The sequence below is a fragment of the Amphibalanus amphitrite genome, unplaced genomic scaffold (assembly GCF_019059575.1).
Source record: "Amphibalanus amphitrite isolate SeventyFive unplaced genomic scaffold, NRLGWU_Aamphi_draft 000302F_arrow, whole genome shotgun sequence".
Taxonomy (NCBI): domain Eukaryota; kingdom Metazoa; phylum Arthropoda; class Thecostraca; order Balanomorpha; family Balanidae; genus Amphibalanus; species Amphibalanus amphitrite.
In genome coordinates this window covers 595791-621467 of record NW_024881797.1, presented here as the reverse complement: position 1 = coordinate 621467, position 25677 = coordinate 595791, and the positions used below count along the sequence as shown (strand labels likewise).

Here is a 25677-nt window from a genome sequence, read left to right as displayed (position 1 = left end):
TGGGTAAGTCGCTGCCGCCGTAAGCTGGAAGAGCTTTTAGAGTGCAAGGACTTGAACATTGAAGCCATTCAGGCTGCAAAGGCTGACTGTGAGAAAAGACTGAATATTTTAGATGAAGTCCAGTCAGAAGTTGAACTGAGTTTTCCCTCTGAGGCAGAGATGATGTCTGACATTGAGAGCGCTGCCGTACTAAGAGAGGGAATTTCTGAAGTGCTTTGCAAAGCCAATGCTGCCCTGAATCTAAAGGCACCAAGCTCTGTGGGCTCATCAGGTCACCTGCAGCTCCCTAAATTAGAATTGCCCAAGTTTGATGGAAATGTTCTCCAGTGGCAGTCTTTTTGGGAATCTTTCGAAGCTGCAGTGCATGGCTCTGACTTGCCTGATGTGTCTAAGTTTGCCTATCTCAGGTCATTCCTGATTGGTGAGGCCAAAGAGAGTGTTGCTGGTCTGCCGCTGACTGGGACCAACTACAAAAGTGCCTGTGAGTTGCTGAAGGCGCGTTTTGGAAGGATGGAGATGGTGATTTTCTCCCACATTCAAGAACTCCTCTCTGTTCCAGATGCCTCGTCCTCTGAAGTCCAATCCCTCCGAGAGCTGCAAGATCGCCTCCTTGTCCACATCCGAAGCCTGGCATCGTTGGACGTCGACGGTGACAGGTATGGCATTATTCTTGTTCCTATGATCCTTTCCAAGCTGACCCCTGACATTCGTCTTGAGTGGGCCCGTGAGGGCTCAGGCAGGGAAGCAGACCTGGACTGGCTGCTGAGCTTCTTGTCGAAGGAGATCAGCCGCAGGGAGCGATCCTCCGCATTCAGCAAGCTCCAGGTGGCTTCAGCTCAACAGACAACTGCATCTGGTGAAAGTCGAACAAAGGCCACAAGCGGTCCTCAGCATAGGAGGAAGAGGGAACAGCGAGAGAGGATGCCAGCAGCTGCAGCTCTGCAGACAGGTGCAAGGCCTGTATGTGCTTTCTGTGGACAGGCCCATCACCCTGAGGTATGTGTGAAGCTGCAGCCCCTGACAGTACCAGACCGCAGAGACATGATCAGGCAGGCAGGACTTTGCTTCCGCTGCCTGCGTGCGGGTCATGTCGCCCGTAGATGTAGTACAGTGTGTGCTGAGTGTGGTGGGCGACATAATGTGGTGTGCTGCTTCAGGATTCATGGAGGGGGTGTGCAGCGTGAGCATGATGGTGCTGCAGGTGGCAGCGACAGCATGCTCCGCAGCAGTGACTCTAACCCAGTGCAGCGCCCATCACTGGCTTGTCAGAGTGGTGGACATGAGAGGAGTTGTACTGTGCTGCCTACTGCCCAAGTAACTGTGCTAGGTCAGGATGGAAGGCGTGTCCAAGCCACAGTGCTTTTTGATTCAGGCAGTGACAGAACTTACATTAGTGATAAGCTCGTAAAGGCAGCTGAACCTGTGTGGGTAGGCTCGGAGGCTGTGTCCTATGCTGCTTTTGGAGGGACCGGCTCATCCTCTAAGCACAGGGACGTGTACCATGTGAACATGATTGGCTCTAATGTGACCTCTCCATCTGTCCACTCTGTCCAGGCTATCAGGGTTCCAGTCATCTGCCTGCCTCTGCAGCGCCCGCTCTTGCCTCCTGATGTCCTCCAGTCCTTCAGCCATCTGGAGTTGGCTGATCCTCCGTCCGACAGGCAGCTGTCTGTGGACTTGCTGGTAGGGCTGGACAGCTACTGGGACTTCATCCGACAAGGTGAGATCAGGCTGAGCGGGGGACCCGTGGCTCAGGAAACCTCCCTGGGGTGGGTCATCTCAGGCAAGGTAAGTGGGAAGTCGTCTGGTGGCGTCACCAGTCAGCTGCTATGTCTCGGAGACATTCACGAGCACTCTCTTCGCCGGCTGTGGTCTCTCGAGGGCATCGGCGTCTGTGACTCGGATGATGCAGAGCAGGACCAGGTTTTGAAGGAGTTCAGCTCCTCGGTGGTGAAGGCTGATGGCAGGTATCAGGTCGCCCTGCCGTGGAAGGCAGGTGCCGCCGAGCACCTGATGGACAACCGACCCGCCGCCGAGGCGCGTCTGCAGGGTCTGTCGCGCCGCTTGGCGAGGGATCCGGAGCTTGGGGCAGCATATTCTGAGGCGCTGCAGGAAATGGAGAGCGCGGGCGTCATTGAGGAGGTGCCCAGTCATCAGCTGGACGTCTCGCGCCCGACGTTCTATCTGCCACATCGCCCTGTCGTTAAAGAGTCTAGCGAGTCGACAAGGGTGAGGCCGGTTTTTGATGCTTCCGCTGCCGGTCCCAATGGCGTCTCCCTCAATGAGTGTCTGGAGGTGGGGCCTTGTCTCATTCCGTCGTTAGTGGATGTGCTGCTGAGATTCAGACGCTGGCAGGTCGCAGTGACTGCAGACATCTCTAAGGCTTTCCTCCAGCTAAGTCTCAAAGTGGAAGACAGGGACGTCCACAGGTTTCTGTGGGTCCACGAGGGAAGAACACGTGTGATGCGCTTTCGCAGGGTAACGTTCGGCGTGAGGAGCAGCCCGTTCCTGCTAAACGCTACTATCCGGCATCACCTGTCCAAGAGCGCTCCGTCCAGGGCTGTACGTGAGATGGCCGAGAACTTTTACGTCGACGATCTGCTGTCTGGGGCCGATTCCGAGGAGGAGGCTAGCTCGCTGCTTAGTCAGGCTCAGGACGTGATGGCTGGAGCGGGAATGACTTTGACAAAGTGTGTCTCCAACAGCGCAGTTGTATTTGACAAGACTCACGCCGCTAACGGCTCTGGCGAGCGTGAGAGCTCCAAGGTTCTGGGAGTCATGTGGCGCAGCGGTGAGGACGTGTTCTCGTACGAGGGCCTCACCGTCGCCGCTGATGTAACGCCGACCAAACGTGTGGTGCTCAGTTGTATTGCCCGGCTTTTCGACCCGCTGGGGTTCGTGGCTCCGTTTGTGATGGTGGCCAAGAGTCTGTTCCAAGAGCTTTGGCAACTGGGGCTCGCCTGGGATCAGGTCATCCCGGCGGACCGTAGTCAAATCTTTTCAGATTGGCTGAGAGGTGTTGACTCGCTGAAGCAGCTGCGGATACCGCGCTGCTACTCGACTTCCGGCTGGCGACACGGTGAGGGTGTGTCCCTACACGCCTTCGGTGACGCTTCTCCCAGAGGGTACGGAGCGGTTGTGTACCTCCGTACAGCCAGGCCTGATGGTTCCGGCGAGGTCAGACTGGTGCTGGCAAAGGCGCGGCTCGCGCCGTTGAAGCGAGTGACGGTGCCGCGACTCGAGCTGCTGGGCAGCCTACTGGCAGCTCGCCTCGTCGCTCTCGTGCGCCAGGCACTGAGACTTCCCGAGGACACGGTAATCAGGTGCTGGTCGGACTCGATGATTGCGCTGGGCTGGATAAGGGGAGATCCACAGCGCTGGAAGCAGTTTGTGGCCAACAGAGTGCGTTCCATTCAGAGTCTGACGACTCCGTCCGACTGGGGCCACTGTCCGGGGGATGAGAACCCTGCTGACTTGACGACTCGAAGGGTGTCGGCTGCGGAACTGCTTGAATCCGAGCAGTGGTGGAGCGGCCCGAGCTGGTTGGCCTCTCCTCGGGCTCGGCCCGACAGTGGCGAGGCTTGTGACGAGCCGACTGAGTCTGGTCAGGTGACTAGTGTCCCAGTGGAGGTCAGATCAGAGACAGCGGAGGCCGTTGGCGGCAGCTGTCTGGTGGCTGGTACAGGTGAGCAGCCTGTGTTCTGCACGACCCGCTGGTCGTCTTTATCGAAGGCGGTCAGAGTCGTGGGCTGGGTGCGCAGATTTTGTAACAACGCGCGAAACGCGCGTCAGAAGTGCGCCCTTCCCGACCTGTCCTCTGATGAGGTCGTGTCTGCCCGGCTGGTGCTGCTACGGGAGGAGCAGCGGCTGGCGTTCGCTGCTGAGCTGAAAGCGCTGCAGCAAGGCAAAGAGGTTGCGAGGAGCTCGAGGGGGAGCATTCATTCTGGCCAGGGTTCATAATGTCCAGGGTACGCTATGCCCAGTGTCAAAATGGCCAGTGCCTTGAATGGGCCAGAGTTCATAATGTCCAGGGATTGCATGGTCCAAATGTGGCCAACTGGCTGCAGATAGGGTAAATTCAAAGAGGCCAGGGTCCATAATGTCCAGGGCACGATGTGTCCAGTGTTCAAAATGGCCAGGGTTCATGATGTCCAGGGCACGATGTGTCTAGTATTCGAAATGGCCAGGGTTCATAATGTCCAGGGCACGATGTGTCCAGTGTTCAAAATGGCCAGTGCCTTGAATGGGCCAGAGTTCACAATGTCCAGGGATTACATAGTCACTGAAAGTGACGTCATTATGTAAAAAACACGGAATCAGCTCAATGCAAAGCAGTGCAGTGCCGAAGGCAATGCCTTAGGAGAGATTACAGGCAATCTATTCATGCGAGAAACTATTTCCTTATCCCTGGTAGGCAAACATCATTACCTTAGGTTAGGTTAGGTTAGGTTAGGTTAGGTTAGGTTAGGTTAGGTTAGGTTAGGTTAGGTTAGGTTAGGTTAGGTTAGGTTAGGTTAGGTTAGGTTAGGTTAGGTTAGGTTAGGTTAGGTTAGGTTTGGTTGGGTTGGGTTGACTATGTAATCCCTGGACACTATGAACTCTGGCCCATTCAAGGCACTGGCCATTTTGAACACTGGACACATCGTGCCCTGGACATTATGAACCCTGGCCATTTCGAACACTGGACACATCGTGCCCTGGACATTATGAACCCTGGCCATTTCGAACGCTGGACACATCGTGCCCTGGACATTATGAACCCTGGCCATTTTGAACACTGGACACATCGTGCCCTGGACATTATGAACCCTGGCCTCTTTGAATTTACCCTATCTGCAGCCAGTTGGCCACTTTTGGACCATGTAATCCCTGGACAATGTGAACACTGGCCAATTCAAGGTACTGGCCAATTCGAGCACTGGACACATTGTGCCCTGGACATTATGAACCCTGGCCTAAATAATACGCACCCAGCTCGAGCGTGCACTCTCTGACTCCATTCCTCGATGGTGATGGACTTCTGCGGATCAGAGGCCGGCTGCAGCAGTCCGACTTGTCCTATGATGAGCGGCATCCGATTCTGCTTCCCAAGGGATGGGTCGCCGAGCTGCTGGTTCGGGACCAGCACCGCCTGATGAATCACTGCGGTGTATCTACGCTCATCTCCGCTGTCCGAGCAGCGTACTGGATAGTGGGTCTGCGCTGCCTCGCTAAGCGAGTCAAGCGCTTCTGTGTTAGTTGTAAGCGGCAGGATGCTCTAGCCTGCAACAAACCGGCGGCGCCGCTGCCGCGTGACAGAGTGACCCGAGCGCCACCGTTCGCCGTCACAGGGGTGGACTTTGCGGGGCCCATTTTCGCTGTAGATTTTCCGCGTCGCAAGTTTTATGTGTGCCTCTTTACCTGCGCTGTGACGCGCGCGGTTCATCTTGAGCTCACAGCATCTTTGTGCCAAGCAGAGTTCTTGATGGCCCTCAGGCGGTTTGCGGCCCGAAGGGGACTCCCGTCCGTTATTTACTCCGATAACGCGCGGACGTTTTGTGGAGCCGACGCGATGCTGACGCGCTACTTTGGACACCTCGCTCCCAAGTGGAAATTCATTGTGCCGCGCTCACCGTGGTGGGGCGGCTGGTGGGAGCGACTGGTTCGCACGGTGAAGGTGGGTCTGCGGAAGTCGTGCGGCTCCAGGTGTCTCTCTCGCACCGAGCTGGAGACGGTGCTCCTTGAGGTTGAGGCCTGCATCAATTCCCGACCGCTCACTCCGGTGACCGACTCATTGGAGGGTGACAGTCCGCTGACGCCCTCCCATTTTTTGACGGGACGCGGCACAGGCTTTCAGTCGAGAGTGCTCGAGGATCCGGAGGCAGTGAACGCCAAGATGCTTTGTGACAGAGCGCGTGTGAGGGAGAGACGGCTGAACCGCTTTTGGTCTGTTTGGCAGACTGAATACCTGCGGACCCTCCCTCAGTCGGTCCGTAGGTTCAGAGAGCACGGTGAGTTACGGCAGGGTTCAGTAGTACTGATCAGAGAGGACAACCTTCCCCGTATGAAGTGGATGATCGGGGTGGTAACTAAACTGTTTCCGGGCAGGGACGGTCTGGCTAGGTCGGCCCAGATCAGGACCCAGGGGGGACAAGTGAAGACCCGAGCCGTCCAGCGATTGCATGATATGGAGGTATAGGACCCGTGAATGTACCCACCTGACACTACCTGTCTTGCCGCCTGGTCACGAGTTTGCCATGGAAATGCTCCTGTGTTCCTCCCTCTGCCTGGTAGGTCACACCAGTTAGAGCAGCGTTGTATGTTTGTTTGGATGGTGTTACATCCAAAGGCGGGGAGGATGTTATGGATTTTTATTTAGTTGTCTGTTACTGTCGAAAAGTAGCAGTGCTTTAGCTGGGTTTCGCTTGATTGCGTCGCATTTCGTATGAAATGCGTCAGTTTGTGTTCGGCGTGGTCTTTTCGGTTTTTGGTCTTACGCAGGATTATTGTTGTACGTTGTTCGGTGGAAGATGGTCGCACATGGCAAAATAGACTCTTGCTGAGGACTAGGAGTTTATTTGGAACAGGGAACATTACGACGCGGAAAATATCAAAATAAACCCTAGAATATTTTTACTTAAAAAATTGTGACGGTTGTGACAAATAATGTAGCGTACATTTTAATTTTTACAAAGATTTTCCATATTCCTATCCTAGCTATCGGATTGATTTGGACATGTTCTTGTACATACGGGCCCAACATAATCAAACCTTACCTAACCTGACCTACTGATGTTTGCCTACTGGGGGATAAGGAAAAAGCCGCTCCCAGGAATAGATTGCAAGCAATCGTAAGTCAAATATTTTTAGGTTAACCCGGCGGCCGCTGGGCCTCCGCGCCACCCGCCGGCCGCTGGGGGGGGGGGGGCATATTTTACTTCTGCGACGATATCGTCGCAACGCGAAGAGATAGAGAAGCGAAACTTTGCACCCATCTTCCTGAATACCTAGCCAAGGTTGTGTTCAAATTTGGTGTCGATCCCATTTGAAATGACGTCACAGTGACGTCATAAGTGAAATTATAGATTTGCGACTCTCATATTCCTCACGATACATCAGATATATGGGACCGAATATAAAGGGTCGATTATTGGTCAGAAACTAGATGGAAGTGTAGTTAGATGTTTAAGGATGACAGCAGGTGCTGTCTAGTTCATTTACAGTTGAGTTTCATGCTCAGCGTCATCAGAAACGGTCCATATCGGAAAACGACAAAACTTTATGACGTCATTGTGACGTCATCTTAGGTGCTACAACCACCAAACTTTCCTCAAACATTGCCTAGGTATTCATTTTAAGCTATGCGAAGTTTCACGTTCGTAGCTCATCAGGTTTCGGAGATATTTCACAAAACGTAAAGGGGGGCAACTTTATGCCCCCCCCCTAGCGGCTCGTGGGTTAACCCGCGCCCGGCTGGGGGTCCTGGATTTCCACGCCCTGCTGGGGGGGTGTTTGAACACCCCCCCCCCCTTGTAACTCGGCTCCTGGGCCACGTAGCGATACGCGGAAGGTGGCGTTCGAAAGAGCGTCAAAAATAATGACGAAATCACTTTGGTCAATTTTTTGGTAAGGTCAAAGGTCAGGTCACTAGAGGTCATTGAAGGCAAAATTTCGCCGATTTCCAGGTCGAATGTCGAAAATTTCCAAAAAGCCAACGCATAACTCGGTAACCAATAGAGCTACAGCGCCGCGGAAAAGTGCATTCGATAGCCCTATTAACGCCCTTTCTGATTAATTTTCTCAGATTTGACCTAACTTCAACGGTTTTGCCTGCAGGGGGCAAAAACTGCAAAAATAGCCGATTTTTTTCGGAAACAGTTTTTCTGCAATAACTTTTGACCCAAGCCTTGTACGAGCTTACTTTCACCGGCATCGTGTTCCTCTTGTCAAGACGCATCGAATGAACTATAACTTGACCTTGAAAGGTCAACTTGAAAATTTGACCTCAGGTCAAGGTCATGACCTGACCGGAAAGGGTCATGTTGCATATCAGCCGATCCGTATCGTCGAGCTGAACACATCTAAGGCGTTTTCATCGCTCTAGCATGCCTCTATCAAAAGTTATTTGCGAAAAACTGTTAGATACCATTCGTGACCTAAGATGACCTCAGGGCATAACCAAGGGTCACGGACACCATTTTCATGTTCAGTGTGTCTAAACCACTTGTAATTCGGTGTTTGGGAGTGTTTATAATGTCTTTCATCCAAAAGAGGCGCATTTCAATTTTCTCCCATTGACTTATAATGGGGAGGTCGTAAAATTGACCTGACCTTAGGTCATCGATATCAAAATTCTGAGATATACATTTTATACATGTTATTGCTCTTAGCAATCGCTGAAAGTTTCAAAGCGATCGGTCACTCGGTGTAGCTATGACAGACATTGAAACTTTTTATGAGGTGAGGTCACTTCAAGTGACCTGGGGACCTGACCTTGAATGTCCTTGGTCTGAAATTTTCACAACATGTGTAGAATTGATGTATGATAAGGTGTAACAAAAACGGCCGTTTTTGAGATATTAGCAAAAAACCACAAGGGAGGGGGGTGTTCAAACACCCCCCCCCCCCCCCCAGCAGGGCGCGGGTTAAGTGGTTATGGATTTCGGGCTGAAGCCTGCTCCATAACCACTTAACCAAAAAATATTTGACTAACCATTTCCTGTTATCTCTCCCACGCAATGCCTTCGGCACTGCAATGCTTCACTACGAGTATTTTGACGTCACTTTCCTTACAATTTTGTATCATCGTTAAATTCGCTCAATCCTATGACGTCACTTCTTTAGCAGCTTAGCATCATTCGTAAATTCTCTCAACCTTGGACGGTCTTTTGACGCGCGCACTGCGCAGTTCCGGTCGGAGGTCAGAGGTGAGAGGGATGGGTTGGTGGTGATGGTAAGTAGTAAATAGTGTACTGGTGCTTTTGAATTGGTTTCTAGAAGGAACTAGTGGGTGTCTACCTACATGCCAACTTTCAGCGCAATCGGCCAAGTAGTTACCGAGATATTGCAACAATTACAAAACTGACACCTCTTCGTTTTGCACGTGGCACGTGCATAAGGGGTCACCCACATGCATCGGGAATAGTCCAATACTTGGTAGAAGTAATGAAGCTACCCTACAAAAATTACCGCGTGTAAATCGGTCAAGTGGTTGCTGATATATAAGCCTCGCAAAAGCGTCCGCACGGCCGGCCGGCGGCCGACCGGCTGCTCATACTCAGAAATTTCCGTTAATCTAAGGGAAGACTAGGCTCGTTTCGCTCGCTCCGTGATAAGTATCAGAAATGAAATCAGGAGGCCTTAGAATATCTTGGGAATGGCTTTTACTTATCCGTCTGTTTTGCGGACCTAAAGTAAATGAATACCCAACCTTCTAGTTTTGACCTGAACCTGAGCTGAGAAAGAACAAATAATTGGTCTTGTGAGTACTAATTCATACGATGCTGAATATTTTTCGAGTGCAGTACACGGTGAGGCAACTAAAAGCAAAACCGCTCACCGCCGTGCCCACTGGCAGTTCGAGAGGCACAGTTTGAGCACTTGTCCCTCTCACAGCGCTCCAAATGTACGAAATTATACATTTTCCCTCGCATAGGAAGGAATTGCGAAGCCCAACAACCTTTACAAGACGAAGTTTGATTTAAAATGAACAAATAGGCATAACAGATCAAAATCCGATAAATTTTCGGAGAAGTAAAGATGAAGCACGTTATTGGGAACCCTCGCCCGTATAGGGGGGGGGGGGGTCGGACGGACACCCCCAAGGTTTTTCGCGAATAACTCGCGTAAAAAGCGGCCGATCGCGACGAAACTTTCAGTAGGGTAGGGTGGGGTAATTTGAACATATGGGGCAATTTGAACATAGTGTGAATAACAGAAAATTACGGAAAATCCATAAGTGGCATGACAATAAGACCAAGGAGAGAAATTATCGTAACTAAAAGGGCTATCATATGAACGGGGTTTAAAGTTTCAGGGAATGAAGATGTTGACGCACAGTGTAAAAAATCAATTTCGCAAGGAAAAACGCCTAACAACACGTCATTGCAACTTCATTGCAGCGCAAAATCTTGCATTGCTAGCGCCTAATACGCAACGGCTTTTGTTGTATAATGACCTAATCAGTGCCTTCAATCCAAGAAGTTTGCTTTTGAACCCTGTTTTTTAAAATGGCAAAATAACTTTTAGCGTGGGGTAATTTGAACATAGTGTGAGAATTTGAATGAAGACAGGGATAGCTCCGAAAAAAACAACGCTCCCAGTTTTTTTTGCCAATATTTTCGACCCAAGGCAGTAGCAGATAAGTGATGCCAGTTTTAGAAAATTTACGTCTAATATCCGTCTAATGTCCGGCATTTTTGTTGATTTTCCGTCAAAAAATGTTATTGTCAACTATTTGTCCAAATATGTCCGAAAATTATGCAGCTATCAACACTCAAAACCGTCATTTATATTGCTCATCATGTAATTTTACCAGCCGAAAAGTGTTCATTATATTGAGAGCTTAACAAGCTTTCCATTCGCCAATCAATGCTATGCACGATTACTTTATAAAAATCGCTGAAGTGTAGCAAGCCATCGTCCAATGTTGTCCAGTCTGCTACCTTTGTCCAACTAATTCTGAATTGGACATTGGACAAAATCAGAACTCCAAATGTCCAGGTTTCGATTGGCACCACTTTAACAGATGTAGTTCGGTTGCGAGAGTTTTTATCGAACAAAAATGATAGACGTTCGGTTAATTGAAGAGGGGCGAATTCTGTCAACTGACCGGTGTGCAGCGTGCAGATATTGATACTCTGCAACTGTTGTTTTTGCTGTTGTGTTGATTTTTCAAGTGAAGGTATGTTTAGAATTGTTCTGCCTATTTATTTATGGGTCAAACAACATCGGTGCTGGCGAAACTGTCGTTTTTATGACAGGTAAAGGCAGTATGTTCAAATTACCCCACGGTGGGGAAATTTGAACACACCGTGACTTGGTGGAAAAGTGAGGCTATGCTATTCAATGTATGCTCGGCTCGTCCAAAAATGAGGCTTGCATGGTGAAAGCAAGTGACACTTGCGCTACTGAAGCAGTTTTTCTTCATCCAGGGTTGAACTGGAATTTCGTACAACGGAGAAGACGTAAAAATATGTTCAAATTACCCCACACTATCCTACCCTCGCGTTCATCAATTTCACACCTACCCTGAAAATTTCATGACCCTGACCGAAATGACCTTTGACCTGTGACCTACTTTTCGAGACCATGTTTGGCTGGAATCGCGATTCGGCGTATGTTAGCTCGCATTAGCCGCGCGTTTGCAGTCTTTTCGTGGTTTCAAGCGTTCAAACATGTGATATGATGTTGCTCCCATGCATTAGGGTGGGTGTCAAGGTCACCTGAAGGTCAGGTCAGGTCATTGACCTTTGATGACCTCGGTTCACTTTTTCAAGTTTTACATGTTTCTAGGCCAGTTTTTGGAGCTGAATTCGAATTTAGCAACCATATGAACATTTACGAAGTAGTTTTGGTGCCTTCGTAACATGTTACGAAGCTGTCAGAGGCGGTTGCCACCTACTACGAATACCCTTACTGGTTGACCTGACCTGACCTGACCCGACCTGGCCTAAATACATGAAGACATCATCTGTGATCAAAAGTAACATGATATTCGTGATCAGCACCCCGAAAAATCCCATGGCGGCCACACTTTACGACGTTCTAACAGGTCCCGATTTTCCCGCCTTTTGGGTCATTGACCTGACCTGCAAGGTCAACCAATGACCTAGGACCTTAAAATTGGGTATCATCGGCTTCCTCTTGTCACGGGAAACACGCTCGTTTTTTCCGCGAAGCTCTAGCTCGATCAGGGGCGAAACGGCAAGGGGGGTCCAACGGACCACCCCCCCCCCTTATACGCTCGTGGCTGGAAAAACACCAATACGGGCGAGGGTTAACCCGCGCCCCACTATTCATAGCTATTCATAGCCCCCTCCAGTTTTTCTGCAATAACTTCCAAACCACTTGACGTATCGACGCCAAACTTTCAGTACCTTCGGCTGCATCAATTAGACACCTTGTGTTAAATTTTGAACATCGTAGCTACCATAGATCGGCCGGAAATGACGTCAGAGTGACGTCATGTTCGGCCGATTTCGACGCAAAACATTGAACCACGGCAATCGCTCCCAGGAGCTCAGTTTTTAAGCTAGATCCATTTTTTCATGAAAGGACTCAGAATTGAATGTGCTATCAAACTGCTATCTCGGATTTTAAAAATTTTGAATATTTCGAAAATTTTATAATAATATTCAAAATTTATATTTTTATATTTTTTTCAAAAAGTTTTTGACTTTTCGAAAAAAAAACCGGAATACATGTGACAGAACGCATGCTTATGACTAACTCTAGCAAGTTTTAGCTAAATATGTTCAAAAATGGTCAAGTTACACGCATTATTGCAAAAAAATCAGAATTATTAATTTTTCAAATCAATTTTTCAGTACATATTTGACATCGTATACCAATATAAATATCACCATCGTGTTCCTGAGCTCAAACTGCATCCAATAAATACTCTTTTTGTTGAAAAATTTTAACTTCAAAATTTGACCTTTTTTGACCTGAAAGTGACCTGACCTAAGCTAAATTCGACTCAAAATGACCTCGAATGACACAGACGACATCAAATTCGAAATCTGTGGCCTAAATGGACCATAAAACATGTGTCACGTGACCGACGCATGTTATAATATTTCCGTGACCTGTAATGACCTGACCCTGACCTGAAAATCAAAGTACAAGTTTTGTACCCTCAAGGTATCTAGAGCATCTATTCACGAGTGTGTAAACCAAAAATGAGCCTGATCTGACTTGTAAGACGGCGGCCATAGCCCAAAATGTGAACCAGCCGAAATGCTAATAATTTTGACTTTGACCTGACCTGTGGCGTCATCGGTAACCTCGAGGTCAATGAAATTTGGTTTCGCTCGACAGTTTTTTTCCGGGGCTATCAGACGCCGTTTGAATTTTGACGATCGGCCCAGTAGTTTCGGAGTTAGGAGGGGGGCTATTGAGAGCCCCCCCCCCCCCAGTAGGGTGTGATATACGCAGACCCCAGTGGGGCGCGGGTTAACTGACATATAAAATAACTTCTGGGTCTCCTATGGCTGTGTCGGTTAGCCGACGGAGTTATATACTTTACAGCGGCGCTATCCACTCGGGCTATTGTGTGCGATGTTCTCCTATACCTACCCACCTACAAGCAGCTCTGAATAAGTACGGCAGTCGCTGCCGGTACCTTATGATGCCAGATAGGCACTTTGGCAGCCATCGACAACGATTGGTAGGTATCTTGTCAGCTATCGAAGCCATCTGTTCAAATCGGCCCCCGCCGAAGTTAGTTGGTAGCACTGCTGCTCCACGGCGTACATTTCCTACCAGCCCATAGCGTTTACATGTTAAATGGCCTGTTTTCGGCGAGCGATATCTCGGTCAACCTTTGAAAGAATCAATGGTTCTTAGTCTCAAATGATAGATCGATGAATTTTCTTTCGACAATTCCTCTACCATTTTTCACGAAACCCAGCCGATCTTCTACGGCGTACAGGGTAAAGATTTCTCTGCACGCCAGCACCCGCGATCCGCCTCTCCGATCGTCGGTTCGCGGTCCTCGGTAGCGCAGTCGGTAGCGTATCGGGCTACAGATCCGAGGGTCGTGAGTTCGAATCCTGGGAGCGCCGCGTGTTCTTGGCTAGAATTAAATGATGTAGATTCTTGAATGTTTGCATAATCAATTATTAATAGCTAATGGAATGTATCTGCCCACTAATCGGCACTTAAAACCTGTTATTTAAGAAATTTAAGAAATGATTGTCACGTGCGCGTCACGACTGCCAACCATAAGCGCTACCATATTCTAGATTGAACTAACTTTTTGCTAGTCCCGACCACATATAGTAGGTTTTCTAGTAGGTATACTAGAAATTCCTACCAAAGTTCGTCCTACCCTTCACTCAATATACCCTGGTTCAAATAACCAACTGTGCGCAGTGTGAAGGGAGAGGACCGATGAGCAAGTAGCAACTTAAACCGCGACAGGGAGCGCCCGTACGAGTTCATTGAACCACCCGGCGGCTTGTGGAATATCACTTTTCTCGCTCATGTGTTGTAGATACTTGCGCAAGTGTATGCGAGGCTGCGTGTTTGTAAACTTTGATACAAGATACCTATAAGGAACAGCCAGCTGATAATCCATCCTGAAAAGCCAGCCTATCAACTTTTAAACATTTTGACCTTTTTGATGGCCACGTCGACGCCAGACAGTTTTGGCCACATGGCTCACTCCTGAGGGCTGCCTGGAAAGAGGATTAACTTGCAGTGATTGACTCCCGGCAAATCATCGGTGTCGCTTGCTGACTGCGCGTGAGTTAGCGATGGACATTACATTGGCTACAGACTGAATGGCCTCAATTACCCTCAATCGTCGCGAATGGTCACGTGGTGACTAAATACCGAGACGTACCCGTATCCGAGACCTCTATGTTGCGAGTTAGCCGTCTCTATAGAAGTGGACTCTAGAAAAAAACTCTTTTGTCTAGAGAAATAATTTACTGTGGAGCATATTGCTACCAGCCATGGCAACCGCATAAGCTCAGTTACAAACCAAGTTCAGCGTGCCTTTAGGCAAGAGAGCCTCTAAACGTAAAATTTAGGTGATAACGAACTTATGGAACACCCTGTAGGATTAGGAAAATATTCGAAGTGACGGAAATTATGACTAATCAGAACATTGACCTTTTACGATAAGAAAGTCATTGTTCCTGAGACATCTCTCAACTGCCGAACATGCTAACATGAGGTTAGATTTTTAAAAGGGAAAAACGGCAAAAGTTAAACAGTTTTCATGATAATACATCGTTGAAAATTGCATTTAACTTGCGCAAAAAAATTGTCAGCTTTATAAACTTTGATGCCTCCACCGATGAGTGGAGCTTTTCCAGGAACGTTGGTGGGGCAAAAAGTTGTCAAACCTGCAATGTCCGATTGTTAAGTTAGATAAAATACAACAATGAATCAATTATTTTCATTACAGAGATAATATTTTGCATTACACAGACATTTCAAAGCTCCTCAATCATCAATGCGAAAAACATTGGTTTGCTAAGCAGTAAAGTCCTGAAAATCGGCTTAAGTTGGTGGGGCAAAACGCTTATTGGTGGGACAAAATGGCAAGTTGGTGGGGGAGCCGCCCCACCAAGTGAATAGGAAGCTCCGCCCCTGCCTCCACCTGTTGTTTTTTCTGCTCCTTCCATTTCCGTTTTTGCGCACCTGACGCGTTACCCCTGGAGGTCATTCTCAGAGGCGCAGTCAGGATTTCATTTCGGGGGGGGGGGGAGTCATCGCCTCCAAAACGGGCCCCCTAGTGTGCGAGCCCCCCACCATTTTTCAGAATCTCTCCATATTTCATACACATTCTGCTGAGCGGGCCCCCTTCACCTGAACGATAACCCTGAGCGAGTTTGAATCAGAACATTTGGATAGAACAATAGCTCGGTAATTACCCGGTGTTCAATTTTAACCCTCGCCCGTATTGGTTTTTTTCCAGCCGCGAACGTATAAGGATGAAGGGGGGGGGGGGTCCGTTGGACCCCCCCTTGCCGTTTCGCCCCTGATCGAGCTAGAGCTTCGCGGAAAAAAACGAGCGTGCTGCCCGTGACGAGAGGAAGCCAATGATACCCAATTTTAAGGTCCTAGGTCATCGGTTGACCTTCCAGGTCAGGTCAATGACCCAAAAGTCGGGAAAATCGGGACCTGTTAGAAAGTCGTAAAACGTGGCTGCTATGGGGATTTTCGGGGTGCTGATCACGAATATCATGTTAGTTTTGATCACAGATGATGTCTTCATGCATTTAGGCCGGGTCAGGTCAGGTCAGGTCAGCAAGTAAGGGTATTCGTAGTAGGTGACAACCGCCTCTGACAGTTTCGTAACATGTTACGAAGGTGCCAAAACTACTTCGTAAATGTCCATACGGTTGCTTAATTCGAATTCAGCTCAAAAAACTGGCCTAGAAACATGTAAAACTCGAAAAAGTGAATCCAGGTCATCAAAGGTCAATGACCTGACCTGACCTTCCGGTGACCTTGACACCCACCCTAATGCATGGGAGCAACATCCATGTTTGAACGCTTAAAACCACGAAAAGACTGCAAACGCGCGGCTAATGCGAGCCGACATACGCCGAATCGTGATTCCGGCCAAACATGGTCTCGAAAAGTAGGTCACAGGTCAAAGGTCATTAGGGTCAGGGTCATGAAAATTTCAGGGTAGGTGTAAAATTTATTAACACGAGGGTACTGAAAGTTTCGTCGCGATCGGCCGCTTTTTACGCGAGTTATTTGCGAAAAACCGTGGGGGGGGGGGCGTTCGACCCCCTCCCCTATACGGGCGAGGGTTAACGCAAATTGACCACGACAGAAATATGTTACTATGACGTAAAAATTCGTATCTTTCGAGGCCGAAATGTGCCCCTTCCGCAATATGCATAGCATATATGCAATCGGAACTGTTGCCAGCTTCTGTCGGACAATATTTTACTACATATAATGTGCCTGTCCTAAGTCATCTATTGGCTGCTGTAGTAGATTATGCCTTTATTCAACAATATGTAGGCGAGACAGGTAGGGGCCTAGGTACCCGTGTCGCGGAGCACAGAAGAGACGTGAGGGGGCACGTGTTAAGTAATGCGCTAGTGGTTCATGTGGATAAGGCCGGGCACTTACCAAGGTGGGAAGGGGCTGAAATTTTAGAGAAAGGTATTAACAAAAATATCAGGAGGGCACTAGAGGCTGCACACATCAAACCCAAGAACACACCTAACACAAGAGGGGGATTTTATTCGATGGCAGTAGCGACAGCTAGATTATCCTTGCTGAAACGTAGCACCATTGTGGGGAACGAACGTGATCGAATGTAAAATATCGAAATGTCATTACCATGGCCCAATCTTATAAAGGTTGTGCTACCAAATGGCGTACTATCATTCCACCCCACTCTATTTACGGCACCCTATTCACGCAATCTTATAAAGAGAATAGTATGGTAATTCTATTCACGCCATTTTGCCCACAGTACAAATCAACGCCAGCAGGGAACACGCAACGTGATTGGTCAATGTCTTGTCGCCGTCGCTATTGGAAATTATGCGTACTGTTTGCGAACAGCAAAAGTTATGTGTTTTAATTTTTATGGGGCATTTATTTCTTTTAGAGACACACATATGTGTAATGAATAAGTTATTTATGGAAAACGTGATAGCAAACTATGGAAAACACAAACATGCTTGACGAATTCTCCTGAAAAGTGGATTGCCGACCAAATAAATTTTAGCGAGGGCATTCTCGCGCTCAGAAATTCGAGTGAATAAAGTGTTTCTTCTACTTATCATTTGCATTTATTTGCTGTTAAGGCATTGCAATAAATTTGTTAAAGAATTATTTAAATAGTCATTTAATTATAGCTCGGCTACTGTTTCAGTAATTGCCGTTGACAATGAAGCTCCTATAATTTGAGCATCAGGATACGTACGTACATTAACTGGATCAATTCAAGATATAGCTTATTTTCCTTCTTGTCATAAGCTCTTGACATTTACCTTCTTGAAGATAAACTACTAAAATTCGAAGACTACGTACATGAACTGAATTAGGTCAAGTTACAGCTTATTTTCCTTCTTATTCAAGCATAGGTACCTGTCACCTAACCAAAAGCTAAAAAGCAATTCCTCAAAAGATTGAAGAACCCAGTCTACATATCAAAGCATATCAAGAAAAATACTCGGCTCAGAAGTCAGATCGAGATGCAGGAAGAGAAACAACACATTGATCCGTAACTGTGCCAGACAGAAAGTGAGGAGATACGAATAGTGAGTAGGAATTAACAATTTTTTGACAAACTAAGGTATATCATCATTAATTTAAATATCTTATCAGAAGCCATGAAGTGCCCGTTATTTGTGTCATACGTGAGACGTGAGAATAGGCTAAAGACCCATACCGATTCTATAATTCAGTGGCTGCCGAAAATCTATGATGGTTACTGGTGCTAAAATCCTCTTAAAATCCCCTTTTAATTTGAAAAATAAATCCATATAACGATAAACACTCGTTTTTATGTGTTTTAGTGTGCATTTAGTGCCTGAAAATACATATTTTGAAATTGATCGTTGTCTGTATAATAAGCATCATTATAATAAACCATGAGTTAATATGTGAAGGGTGTTTTAATCTTAAAAATATCATAACGTAAAATATTGCATACTTATATCATAAAAACATTGAATTTATCTTAAATGAATTAAACTGTCTGAGAAGCTCGTCAAAGTACGCCACAAATTCTGGCGTGAAATAGGTGCCGACAATGCCGCAATCAGCTGATTATTGTTTGTGTTTTGAGATGTGCACAGCTGCTGACGGCTGAAATCATTCTACGGCACATCCAAAACTGGCGGTTACCAAAACCGTAAAGAGCGTGCCGTGTTTTCGATTTCACAGAGCTTTATAAGATTGCGTACTATATCCAGCCTTAGAGTGCTGCCATATCCATTTCACGGCGTTTATAAGATTGGGCCCATGAGTGATTTATTAGTGGATGTTATTTCAAAATGTGATTTGTGACTTCAGGTATATTTTGGCTCAATTACCATAAGCGTAGGAACCATGGGTGCAAGGGTGCAGCTGCACCCACAATATTTCTCCAGTGGGTGCAGACAATGTATTCTGCACCCACAATAATCTGAACCAAAAACCCCTTTTCTCATCAACACTACTTTCCATGCAGCACGGCAAATTCAGGATATGTTGCCCACTATCCATCTTTCGAAGCATTTGCTTTTGTGATGGTCTTCAAAACTTACATTTGTGCTGAAGAAAAAAAGGAAATGGAGCATGTGATTGAACACATACCGAGCCGATAACCCACTGTCAAAATTTTTAGCCCGATATCTTCGAAAATGGCTAAGTTGGCGGCTTTTACTTTTTGCGGTAGTCAATATTGACAATATTAACCCTTGCAATTGTGCGGCGTATTCCATCTTCTAATCTGTAGAGGGAGGGAGGGCAGGGGGTGATCGAGCTAGAGCTTCGTGGAAAAAACGAGGATGTTGCCCGTGACGAGAGGAAGCCGATGATACCCAATTTTAAGGTCCTAGGTCATTGGTTGACCTTCCAGGTCAGGTCAATGTTCCAAAAGTCGGGAAGATCGGGACCTTCTAGAACTGCGTAAAGTGAAGCTGTTAACGGGTTTTTCGGGGTGCTGATCACGAATATCATGTTAGTTTTGATGACAGATGATTTCTTCATGCATTTAGGCCAGATCGGGTCAGGTCAGGTCAGGTCAACCATTAGGCGTCCTACCGGCTATCCAAAGTAGTTGTCAACTACCACTGACGGCGTCGTAGCATGTTACGAAGGCACTAAAACTACTTCGTAAACGTTCAAATGGATGCTAAATTCGAAATCAGCCCGAAAAACTACCCAAGAAACATGCAATACTCGAAAAAGTGAACCGAGGTCATCAAAGGTCAATGACATGACCTGACCTTCAGGTGACCTTCACACCCACCGTAATGCATGGGACGAACATAATTTCACATGTTTGGACGTCTACAATCACAAAAAGACTGGAAACGCGCGGATAATGTGAGCTGACATAGGCCAAATCGCGAGTCCGGCCGAACATGGTCTCCAGAATCAGGTCACAGGTCAAAGGTCTTTTGGTCATGAAATTTTCAGAGTAGGTGTAAACCTGATCAACTCGAGGGTACTTAAAGTTTCGTCGCGGTGGGCCGGTTTTGGCGCGAGCTATTTGCGAAAAACCATGGGGGGCTCGTCCGAACCCCTACACATGCGAGGGAATTAATGCTTCCAAATGCACTTATCGGTCGGTACCATTTCGACATGGTATACAGTCCCCCTCAAAGCAAAGCTCGTAACGAGCCTTCGCTCGGGTGACGCTACCTACCCCCCCCCCCCCCCCCGCTTCACCAGCCATGGCTGGATTTCTGCACCCATGCACCCACAATGTTCCAGCAGTTCCTACGCCCATGTCAATTACTGACGATGGCACATTGTTGTCGAAACGTCTAAAATACAAAAAAAAAGATTTAGATTTTAATTATCATTTTGGTTTGCAACTATTGGCCATCAGATTTTACAAATATGTCTAACAATACCGAACAACTATCAGACACCGTTTGAATTTTGGCGATCGGCCCAGTACTTTCGGAGCGCGTTGTGGAAAATTCCCCAGTCATGCGCGGTTAAGAGAAGTCGCCAAATTTTGAAATGCTACCTTACCCCTCGCGGGCTCGGGGGGCGTTTCCCCCCCCTCTCTGGCGAATATTTCCGATAGCTCCCGAACGCGGGTTAGGAAAGCAAAACTTTCAGTACCTTTTCTCCCATCAATTTGACATCATCTGAAATAAAAAAATTGGACCTAGCTACATTGATGACGTCACAGGGTCGATTTCTCTAGACCCCTTCACGGCAAACTTCGGCGTCACAGACGCGAACTTCAAATAGCTGCTAAAAATAGAGTTTTAGAGATAAAGACAAATTACGAGCACAGTTGTGTAGCGTTTGACCTAGATCAAAATATAAAAACTAGTTTTGGTAACCTGAGAGGTCAGGTCAACGACTCCGAGCTCTGGTTATAGTTTTCTCGCAAATAACTTCGACAAAAATTTTCCTAGAGCTAAGGCAGTGGTACCATCGCATTTGCCTTGTCAAGCCGCGTGGAATGAGATATATTTTGTTTGGAAAAGGTCAAAATATGCCATTTTGTTAGGAAAAAGTTTTCTTGTTGTACGTTTTTGAAAAAGGTCAAGTTTTATGTTTACCCCATGTGACCTCGAATGACCTTTGGTTGACCTTGACACATGAAATGTCGTTTATGATGGATTCGTATCCGCTGATCACGAAGCTGGCGTCTATTTTCCTCTAAGCCTTCATTTAGAGCCTCCAAATTGCAAAATTGTCTTATTTACTATCACTAACTTGAATCAGTGAAATAGCCTCTAGCAAGGATACTCTTCTGTGACCTTGACCTTTAACCAGCCTTGTATCGTAAGATGAACCACAAATTGGCACCTGATAAGCCTCAAAACATTTCAAAACAACTTGGAAGTTAACACGCAAGATGTACGAAAAGGTGCAAAATTTGAGGTCAATTTTGAGGATGACATAGGCCTTGAGCTTTGATTTTGAGCACCTTTTCGGAATCCTCAGATTCTCTTCTTTTGTTTGACACCCAATTTTGCCGGTTTTAGGCATCCTGCCGTCCTCAAGAACGCTTACTTTGGATCACTAGGTACACATGTGCCGGTTTTTGCCTTTGACCTTGACCTCTGACCTTGAAAATTGACCTGAGGTCAAAAATGTTGGTGCCTAAGAATCGTCTTGTAAGGACTTTTTGTTTGATGTCGTTATTGTTTTCGTGGCTCCCTTATTAACTGAGTCAGACAGGGGGGGGGGGGCGAAAAAACGCCCGCCCGCTCCCCGGATGCGGTGGTCGGGATTACCCCCCGCGCCCGGCCGGGTTTAGGGGGTTTTGTGGAGAGCAGAAAATCCATCCTGGGCAGGAGGAAATAGTCACTAGCCCCCCTTCTCCTCCTATCCTGGGCAGGGGGAAATAGTCACTACCCCCCCCCCCCTCTTCCTTCCACCAGTTAAAGATAGAACGGTGCTCTGTGTGGCCGGCTATCTAACAGTGCGCGCCGTGTTGCAGCCGGCGGCGCGGCCAGCTGTGTGCGCCGCTGCGCCTCCCGGGCCGGCTGCAGCGCTCTCTGCTCGACGCTCCAGACGCGCGCCAAGAAGAAGAGTCCCAGCTGCCTGCGGCGCTGTATGATGCAGGGTCTGCTGCACCCGGCCCAATGCCACTCGCTGTGCTGAGCGACAGTGCACGCCCGGACACGGCTCCGAGACGACGCCGTTCGGGCAGCACCCGCCAGTCTGTGCCATCGCACCGGATACCCAACACTGTCACGAAAGCTAGTTTGGTGATATAAGTTCAAGGAATAAATTTTTCGCATACTAACAGAACTTTGCTTTTTTAAAGTGACACAACAAAACCATATTTTGTGGTACAGACTACAGACACTAAAAAAAAAAAAACGAATAGCTGACACAGATTTAGGTACTGCAATTATCAGAAAGCTAGATGAAATATTGTTGGCAATAAGTTGCTGTGACCAGGGGGTCGCCACGGTGTTTGCAGTGTGAGGTCGGGCTTCTGGTCACCGCTGTGGTGGGTAGGTGTGTTTTGGCCACACTCCAGCACCTGGGCCATGCAGAGATAAGCGTTAGTTGGTGCTCAAAAGAGCATAAACATAATCACGAACATACTTTGGTCAATTTTAGGTCGGGTCAAAGGTCATGCCACTAGAGGTCATCGAAGGTAACACTTTGCCGTATAGACAGTTTTTGACAAAGCGGCGCATAACTACTAGTAATGCGTTTCTTAGTTATTAACTAGGAAACGAACATGTAGTGGGGCGGTTCTTCGATAACTGTTTTTCGAGGACACAAAAGGAAGACCGAAATTCCTACGGATCATGTCATAATACGGCTGTGTGATTTTTTTTTTTTAGTTTTTGGGAGGTGGCAGCCAATTAATCAACGTTTTTTTTTTTCGCTACCTTTTCACTGCACACGACTTTTGAACACGAATAGGCGAGAGCGGGGTCAAACGTAACATGGGACAATTGTAGCAGTGTTAAATATACACCTTTTTGCACCTCAAATAGGCATCTTTTCATTCAATTTCGGCGAACTGCATTCAATTTTAGCGATCTCGCATTTGCTTCGAATAGGGGCATTTTATTTCGTCATATGGGCTCTACTTTGACATCGGGCACACCACATCGATATTCGTCATCATTTCGGCAAGGGGCATTCAATTTCGACAAGGCCTTACGTATTTAGACGATGGACATGGATTTAAACACGAGACATTCAATCTCGTCATTTTACAATTAAAATCGACATCACTCATTTGATTTAGACATTGCTTATTTAAAAATCGTTAATTAGGCAGTTTATGAAAAATAAAGAAAAAAGACCTGCTGGATGCTGGTCGTCCCAGTCACTCCTAATCATGCTGTTCAGAACCTTATGTAAATAAGTTTTGCCTACAGCACGGGTGGTTAATTCACTCTTACTCCACCTGCATCCTTATCCATCTGAATCCTTATCATGCTTCGTTGTTCCGTGCTGATGGTCACCCAGCGTATTTGGAATTTCCGACCTTGACGAGCGTCTGTGGTAGAAAACCACCACTTTGGTAGGGGAAACTACTGCTGTCTGCTACCATTTGTACTGCATGTGTCGCTATCGCTGCGACATCTATGCATAATGCATATACATGTAAATCACGACATCTGTGTGCGCTGATTCTACACCTTTTTGCACTACAAATCGGCATAGTCATTCAATTTCGACACTTTGCATTCAATATCGACAGAGCTACCTCCATTTTGACATACCTCACACATTTCGAATTATTTCATCAATTTTAAATATCACCGTTTCATATTCGATCTGTTGCGTCAAATTTCGACAGTGGCTTAGAATTTCGACAATGGTCAGCTGTAAATGAAGAACTACTGCATTTGACTTTGACATTTTACGATCAATTTAGACAACGGTTGTTTTGCTTTTTTATAGATTTACTTTAGATTTATGATAAAATTGTCTTATCATGTGAAAGCTATAACGCATTTTCATGGATATGTAAGAGTGCCTGTTAATGGCGCCCGCGGTTCGCATTTTATCCCCCACCCTTCCTTTGATGCCACACGTCAGCAGTTAAACTGGCACCTCTAGCTGAGTCGGGCGAGTGCCGATGTGGCAGCTGGCCGCGGTCACGTGACCGAGCGTGACCCTTGTGCGGGCCGAGTAGAGGGCGTTGTTTTGTGCCCAGTGTGCTCACGGTACATAGAATACTAGGTAACACCGGTTTGTCCGCTCAACACAGGGCCAATGGTCACCACTTTCTTCAGCTGACGTCTGTGACCTTGAGCTGACCTAGGATGATAAACAGCTGACAATTTAGGCCATTTGGAACTCACTTGACAGCTGAAGAGCGTGATTTAAAATATAAATATTTGTCAGACACTAATAAAAGATATTATTCACCAGTCATTTTTTAAGCACATTCTGTCATAAATTAGCTGACTCCCTCTGATCTTCCACACGGCAGAAAATGCAAGTGCAAATTCTGCAGTCTTGAAGTGAACCAAACGATTATGATACACATGATCGTTTCTCTCAGAGCACAACGGAAACTGCGAGAAAACAAGAGAGAGTCGGACTCTACAAATGAATGAATTTGGAAGAAAAATAGTTGTACTTTTTCCTGTGGAAATGTTGACTTTGAAAACATTGGCCATCAACTTTAAAATTGCCCCCAAATATGAAAATGTGTGAATTGACAAAACAGGCAATCTTGCTGTTTTTGCCCAAGTTTGTTCATGATTTAGAGAGATTCGATGCGAAAATGCACTGATAAATACTTTTGGAAGCGAGGTCTCGATCAGTTTATTAATTTTGATTTTTAATTCAACTCTAGTCCCACTTTTTCCTCCAAGAAAATATATTTGTCAATTTTTCAATAATTCTTTTATGCGTCATTGCTTTAAAAATAAAGAGAGTCGGACCGTAATTCTTTCAAAATGACTGATCGGGCTCAATATCTATCGGAATTTATCAACAGACTGGCCAGACTCATTGGCTAAATATGTTTAAATTGCATTTTCTTACTTTCTGCAGATTTTCCTGCAACATTTTACCGTAGTTTAAGCTGCGTTTCCTGCAGATTGTGTTCACGGACCAATGGGAGACAAGTATTTCTTCATCAACAGGTTTATACGCCATCAATTGGTCTAACGGGTGTTTTTTGCGTGCGCAGCTTATGTCACAGCTGCGTAAGAACACGTTCGCTTCAAATCATAATTGATATTTCTTTTCGGAATATCAATATTAAAGGTCAATGCAAGGCCCTAACCTGAACCGGTCAATGTGTTTTATAAGATTTGTGCCGACGGGATTATCGTCATTAACTAATTGCTTGATATCATATTTGAATGGGGAGTGGTGTACTGCCCGCACGACTGCTGACTTTCATTGTAATTGCTTGAGCTGGTTCCTGGGCCGCCTCAGATAGCAGGATGGTGTGTCAAGTATCATGGCCTGACAGGAAGGTGGGTACCCAGACCCCTAGCTCAATATTAATCTCAGATGAAGCCCGTATATATGTCTTAGAGCTTGTTTAAGTTGTAACCAGACCTACATATAACCTAACATTACCTGAAATAACCAGACACGCTAGAACCCTTATTTTGGTCAACCGTCAAATGCTGATGAGCAGAAAAATATTAACTTTTTGACAATTTGCAATGCCTACCTATGTCTGGACGAGGGTTTGTTGGTTACTGTGTAGATAAACTATGGTGAAGATAAAAAACATAATCTACCCTAGCCTAACCTTGCGTGCTAACCTACAACTTTTGGTAAATGTTCAGAAAGAGTCTGATTCACTTTTCAGGCATACATTTTGTACATTTTTACACTATTTGACATCTTGAATCCAGATATGAT

General features: G+C 46.7%; 1 protein-coding gene across 1 annotated transcript; it reads left to right on the top strand.

The window, feature by feature from the left end:
* The first annotated feature begins 559 nt into the window (after positions 1 to 559).
* Positions 560 to 21972, top strand: LOC122387894. The gene is made up of 5 exons (XM_043378546.1): positions 560 to 656; positions 1101 to 1180; positions 1555 to 3904; positions 5181 to 5882; positions 21809 to 21972. The coding sequence occupies exons 1-5, from the start codon at positions 560 to 562 to the stop codon at positions 21970 to 21972; spliced, it is 3393 nt and encodes a 1130-aa protein (XP_043234481.1).
* Positions 21973 to 25677: the final 3705 nt, after the last annotated feature.